Source organism: Belonocnema kinseyi, chromosome 8 (genome assembly GCF_010883055.1).
Source record: "Belonocnema kinseyi isolate 2016_QV_RU_SX_M_011 chromosome 8, B_treatae_v1, whole genome shotgun sequence".
NCBI classification, from domain to species: domain Eukaryota; kingdom Metazoa; phylum Arthropoda; class Insecta; order Hymenoptera; family Cynipidae; genus Belonocnema; species Belonocnema kinseyi.
In genome coordinates, this window is record NC_046664.1 from 36,079,677 (window position 1) to 36,086,878 (window position 7,202).

Consider the following 7,202-nt stretch of genomic DNA (forward strand, 5'->3'; position numbering starts at 1 on the left):
AAGAGGGAGCTCTTCTTAATATTTTGACACCAAAATCATGTCGATACACCTTACCGACTGCGAGTAAAGCCACCCACGCTTTAACTTGACAGACTGTAACGGGAGTAGTGGTAGAAAAGTATGGAAGGAGGAGGTTTGAACGATTTAATTAACGTCTTAATAGTGAGCCAAGATGTACATAGTTTTAGGCACTGAAGGTTTTTATTTAAAAAAGCATCGGACTTCTTAAAATTTAAATATTTTAGAAAATTATACTGCAATAAGATAAAAAATTAGATATTGGACCAGATACCTTTTCTAATAAAACTTTCTTATCCTCTCTTAATTTCAATAATTTTTCCCGGTCTCGGGAAATTTGACCATCTAAAATCTGCAATTGGTTTTGGGCGGTGAGCAATTGATTTCTTAGGTTTTCTGCATTCACTGTTTTCTCCTCCGAAGTCTCCTTCAAAGATTGTACTTCGCTTTCCAACTTTTCTTTTTCCTAATCAAATTCAAATCATTTTAGTTCTAATTTTTATTTATTAATTTAATTCAAGTTCGCAGTATCCAATTACGGTTTCCCCTAGCGCGGAAATTTCTTTTGATTCTAATTACCTTGATAACTTATTCTTGGTTTAATCATTAATAATAATAGCAATATTTTCTTTTTGTTCATATTAAATTATTTTAATGCTCTCAAATCTTTACTAAGTGTCCATTGGATAACTATGAATTATTTTTAAAACATTTCATATTTTTTGAAAATTATTTCCCAACAGCGACCTGCTTTAAAAAAATATACTTTTTTCATTTTTTTGTATGGATTGAAATAATTATTTATTGGATTCCCATGTAGAATTTCGTAAATCTGACATTTTGAGCATTTCATTAAAATATAAAATTCGCTTTCTTCTTTATAATTTAACTGTTAAAAATTGAAGGAAATAAATAATTGGTTTGCAGACAGTTTAAAATTAAATCTTTCATTTTGTTGAATTATTCTTTCAACAGTTGAAAATTAAATTTTGATTTTTTTCAATTTTCAACTTTCACAAACTTCTTGAATTTTGGAATAATTAAATCATTTTGCAGGAAAAATTGCGTTTGTTATTTTTTGATCATGATTTAACTTTTTTAATTCTCATCGAACTTAAAAATGTTATCAAAATAATTTTTAATTTTTATTAAGAATCAACAGTGAAATTTTCAAATGTTAAAAACTCAATATAAGAGAATAAAAGAAAATTGAAATTCCAACAGATGAAAATTAAATTTTCTTTAATTTTTAACATAAGAAAAGTAAAATTTTAAAATTTGATGAAAAATGAAACTGCAAAAGTTTAAATTTCAACTATTGAAAACTAAATTGTTGAAAATTGAAAATTCAACTGTTGATAATTGAACAAAATTCAACTACTGAAAATGATCAAACTCTTTGAATGATACCTTCTAAAACTGTCGATTGAAATTACTTAATCTCCTAAAAAATGTCTTTTCTATGTTTAAAAATATTTGAAAATCATAAGCTTAAAAAAAGTTTATTTAATTTAAAAATATCATTAAGATATTTTCAACAGTTGAAAATCAAAGAAAAAAGCAAATTTCGTGTTAAAACATAATATGACAATTTAATAAACAAAAATTTCAATTCATGAAACAAAATCTTGAAAAAAGTGCATTTTTAGAAAACGGTTTGTCATTGGCAAATGTTTTGGAAAATTTATATTCCTCCAATGGACTCTCCGTAGGACATTCATAAGATTTAGGGAAAAAAATCCCAGCCCTGATCATCTGCTTCTTACAATGAAATAATTTCCTGTTATTAAAAAGTTTATTTTACCCCTTTCAGTGTGTCCCTCTCTTGTGAAACTTCATTTAACTGCACTTTCACGTGATTTATTTCAGCCGTTAATCTTCCAACACGACCATTTTCGGTTTCGAGTAATCTACGAAGGACGACAATTTGAATGTGGAGATGGTCCACCTGCTGATTTAATTGTTGGATTGTTTCCTGAAGTTGGGAAACTTCTTCCCGCCTTTTTCTCCAGGCATTTACAACCAAAACATGACACACTAAACCAGCGGCCTTGTTTTCTTCTTCAGCTTTACAACTAAATTTTCCCCCTTGTAATTTACTCAACCACATTCCTGATTCACTTCCAACCCCTGATAATACTCCGTCGCCCAGGGCATCCACTTTTCGCTCTTCCATTTCCTCTCGCCGGGACGAATTCGAAGTACTATCTGATCTACATAAACCATTAATACAATAAACTTTTACTTATCCCAAGGCTCAATTATTCCAAGTCTCTCCCGGTCGGATATGCCAAGTGTTGAAGCCCCGTCACCTCCCATCACTGTCCCTGTACGGTTACGCCCGCGTCAGTGACTGATCAATTAAAAAGAGGCTCGAAGGGCGGGAAGCCCTCGTTTCTCGCAAGGACGCACACATGCTTATAGCGTGCACATCGATGAAAAGTAAGGAAAGCCAGTGAACGTTGCTTGCCAAATCATCACATAGCTCGCAGTAGAGGTGGGGGGGGGCTGCAGACTTGCAATATCGGAATGTTTACGTTTCTCGGCCCTTTGAATGAGCGAGAGTTTACTGTATTATATTATGTACCTAGGAGAAGAAGAGGGACTTTATTAACTCGCTTTCGGCTCGCACTCTCGCATGCGGCTCGTACAGTCTCGCTTACAACTCGTACTGCAAAAATACACTGGTCAATAAAGTCCCTCTGTCCCATGATTCACACTATAATTTATATAACAAATGTTTGAACATGTCTGTGTTTTTCATGAATAAAACAATTTATAATTTAACTTTATAAATTTGGTGTTTATTATTCTCAGTGCTGCAACAGCCTAATTCATTTGAAAAAGTGATTGATTTCAGCGCAATTGGAATTAATTTAGAGGAATTTAAAGAAATTGATAAAACCGTGATTAAGTCAATAAAAATTGTAGATGAATTTAAAAAATCAACTGAATTGAAAGCAATTCAAAAATATTCAAAAGAATTAGACGAAATTCCTAAGAATTCAAGGTGAGTTTAAAGGACTTCTGGATCACACAAATATCAACTTTAAGAAATCCGTTGAAGTGATTAGAATCAAGTGAATTTAGAAGAATCCAAGTGACATAAAAACTGAAAGAGAATCACAAAATAGTTTAAAAGAATTCAGGATAAATTAATACAAATTCAGGGTGTATTTTTAAACAATGAAAAAGAATGCTTAACCAAGTAGTTGAATTATCTAAACAAAAACAGATACATTGTCAACAAAATACATTAAGTTTTAACTAAAAAGATAAATCTTCTGCCAAAAATAAAGTTTAAATAAATAGTTCACTGTCGACTAAATGATGAAGATGGAATTTCTACGATATACAAATGAATTTTTAAACCAAAAAGACAAATTTTCAACAAAAGAGTTGAATCTCCAACGACGAAACATTTTTCCGTCAATTAGGGAAAAATATTTCATTTAAATTCTTCAATTTTCATACCAAGAAGACGAAATTTTTACAAGACATTAGACGTAAAAAAAAGTTTAGCAAAGAATAGTTGGAGATTCTGAGTGGATTTTATTGATTTAGTTCAAATTTAAGCGAGAAAGCGACAAAAATGGGATTTTTCTTAAAAACAGGGGAAGAAATAAGAATTCTTTTAAAAAGTGGGAAAGAGTTCATGGACATTCATCTATGTTCTTTATTGAAAAAATGTCTAAAGAATTGAATCAAATAATGCAAATTTTAAACTCAAATAATTTCAACACATTATTGCTCGATTGTCTAATATAAAATTACATTTATATTTCGTATTTAAAAATAGGAGAGGGGGTCGAATTCAGTGTCACAGTCAAAAATCACTGAAAAAAGCGTCACGTAATATGTGAACGCTCCCTTATTATCGGAAGATTATTTTTCAACTAATATTCGGATTATTATTAAGTGTATTTATTATTTATAAATTATAACTTATTTTTATTTATTATTACATTCTTGTATAATAATTTATATATTGAAAGAAACGCATTTTTAGGTTGACAAATAAAAATATTAATATTGACCGAAGTACCTTATGTCGACAAATTCTGGATCATTTATTGCTGGGGATAAGTCAATCATCGAAAGGCTCTTTTGACACCGAGGAGTGACTGGCATTCCTGAACCTGGTGAACATTTCAAATTTTCTGACGAACTTTTCCCAGAAATGTTTTTTAGTAAATTAATCGTCGGAATCGAGGGTCCTGTCAGCTTGTAAGGACTCTTTCCCGGTCGATAAAAGGGCCTTTTTTGACATCTTACTGGCAATTGGGAATACTGCAATCTACGTTTGACACATTTCATAGCATTCCTCTCATCAGAGTGAGATGAAATTAAATCTTGCTTTAACTTTGTCAGGCAATGCAAGCCTGCACTCGGTTTTGATGCGGTCGCCTTTTCTGGCATTTCGAAGCGTTTGCGAATAAAATTCTTGTATATGGACGATAGAAATTGTTTGGATACCTTTTCAAGGACAAAAGAAGACTAAAACAAAAGAATGTCCACAATCTATATTAAAAAAATGTTTTTTATCAAACTAGAATATAAATCAATTAATGTTATTTTCTTTAGAAAAAAATTCGGTTCATTTTCCAATTTGTTTATTTTTAGAATAAAATTTCATTTTTAACGCTCAAGAGTAAGAAAAATGCGAACATTTATGTGCCTGATGAAATTCAAAAAAAATCAAGATCTATAATGAAATAAAAAGGACCGAATCCATTTAAAATAGTTAAATTTTCAATCAAAGAAAATGATTTCAACCAAAGAAAAAATGAGTCACCAAGAATTTTACTATTCTACCAGAAGAAAAATCGATTTTGCAATCAATAATGAAACAAAATCTCATCCAAAATGTTGAATTTTTAAGCCAAAAGACGAATTTTTGACGAACAAGTTGAATTTAGAACCCAAAAAAATGCATTTTCTTTTAAATTTATAGAATTTTCATCACAAATTTTGCTATTTCTTTATATTTTGAACTAGAAAAATTCATTTTTAACTAAAAAAAATGAATTTTGAATAAAAATAAACTTTTAGCCAAACAGATCAATTTTCTACCAAAAAAAGATAAATTTTCTATCAAACAGATGAATTTTCAACCAAGAAGATTAAATGTCTAAAAAAATGATAAATTTTCAACAACAAATAGAATACTCAAATTTTCAGTTAAAAAAATTAATTTTCAATAAAAAAAAACAATGATTTTTCAACTGAAAAAAATTAATTTTTTACCAAAAAAGATCCATTTTTAACCAACTTAATTAATTTTTAATCAAATTTAGAATTTTCAAAGGAATATTCAACCTAATAGATAAATTTTCAACTATAAAGATTAATAATGTTCTACCAAAAATATTAATGTTTACCAAAACGCATGAATGTTTAACCAAATGTTAAATTTTTAAAGGAATTTTCAAGCTAATGGGTAAATTTTTAACCTAAGAACTAAATTTTCAACTTAAAAGGAGAATGAGTCACCAAGAACATTAAAAATATAACAGAAAAAGAAAGAAATTTCAATAACATACAGACATTTTCAACCAAGAATGATTTTTAAATAAATTATTAAACGAAATTTCATAAAAAATGTTGCATTTTCGAACCAAAAGACGATTTTTTGACAAAAAAGTGGAATTTAGAACCTAAAAAACTTAAAAATAATTTAATTTTTAATCCCTGAGAGACGAGACATCAAAGAAATATGTGAATTTTCTACTAAAAAATATCAATTTTCTAGCGACAGTGACCTAAGCTTTCAGTTAAAACAATTATTTTCAAAAACAAAAATCGTATTTTCAACAAAATATTTACATTTCTAACCAAAGAAGTGCATTTTTAACTAAAAGAATGAATCCTCAATAAAAATAAACTTTTAACCAAGCAGTTGGATTTTCTACAAAAAAAAAGACACAATGCCAAAGAAATAGATCAATTTTCAGTTAAACAGATTAAATTTCAACCAAGAAGACAACAAATAGCACAATTAAATTATCAATTAAAGCAATTCATTAAAAAAATACTTTTCAAATGAAAAAATTCATTTTCAACCGAAAAAGATTAAAAAAACCTCAATTTTTAATCAAATTTTTAATTTTCAAAGGAACATTCAACCTAATATTAAAATTTTTAGACACAAAGATAATTTTTCTACCAAGAAAGCATTAATTTATACCAAAACACATGAATTTCCAACCATATTATGATTTTTTTAGAAGAATTTTGAAGCTAATAGTTAAATTTTCAAACCCAAGGAATGAATTTTCAACCAGAGAGCTGAATAAGTCACCAAAAAAATTAATATTTTACCAGAAAAGACAAAGTTTCCACAAAATACAGAAATTTTCAAAAAAATAGTGGAATTTTCTATTTGAGGAAGATTAATGTTTAACTAAACATGCCACAGTTAAATTTTCATGTAAAAAAATTAATTTACAACAACAAAAAATAGAACAAAATATCGAATTTTGAACCAAAAAAGGTTTTTCAGTCTCTGTTCATGAACAGCGAAAATATTTAAAATTTAATCAAATCGTTAAATTGGGACAAAAACTCTTTAACCAATGAAAATTTGACAGGATGATTCGAGCAAGAACTAATTCAAATACCCTGTAAATTCCATATGTTTCTGCTTTTCTTTCTACATGTATTAATCTTGAATAAAAATCTTTTTAATAGAACTATCGCAAAAATTAACGGATTGTGGTACATTTTGGGGTTTAACATTATTATTCAAATGTAAGTAATTCAATGAAAATATAGAACAACGGTTATTTTAATATACTAGAAAATACCATTTTGATTGTTATTTAACAATAAATATACTTAATTGTGCTGTTGTCAAATAGGAATGGAAATAATGTTCTATGCGTCTGGCTGGGACCGAATCAATTTCAAATCAGGCAGGTTTGACACTTGAAGTCGCAGAATTTCTCGGGGACAAATTATTTTTTTTTTTTAGATGAAGTTAGGCAAAACAAATTTGTGTAATTTGTGAAAAAAAAAACGTTTCAGAAGTTTTTGAGTTTTTCGCTTTGTTTAAGAAAAATCAGAATCTTTTCCTTAACCCTTTAAACGGCCAAAACGCCACTACCGGTACACTGCTTTTCAACGGCCAATAACTAAGACTATTCGAAACCAGAAAAAAATGAGACACATATATTTTAATTGCT

The 7,202-nt window shown here is 28.6% G+C and overlaps 1 protein-coding gene across 1 annotated transcript in view; it reads right to left on the bottom strand.

Annotated features, from left to right (window-relative positions):
• LOC117179110 (nuclear mitotic apparatus protein 1-like) overlaps positions 1-4,489 on the bottom strand; it is a 22,780-nt gene extending 18,291 nt beyond the window's left edge. Inside the window, exons 1-3 of the mRNA XM_033370781.1 lie at positions 4,064-4,489; positions 1,823-2,231; positions 293-484 (exon numbers count right to left, since the gene is read on the bottom strand). Of these exons, the coding sequence (XP_033226672.1) occupies positions 293-484; positions 1,823-2,231; positions 4,064-4,437 (975 nt within the window). The 5' untranslated portion in view covers positions 4,438-4,489. The remainder of the gene's footprint in view (positions 1-292; positions 485-1,822; positions 2,232-4,063) is intronic.
• Positions 4,490-7,202: the final 2,713 nt, after the last annotated feature.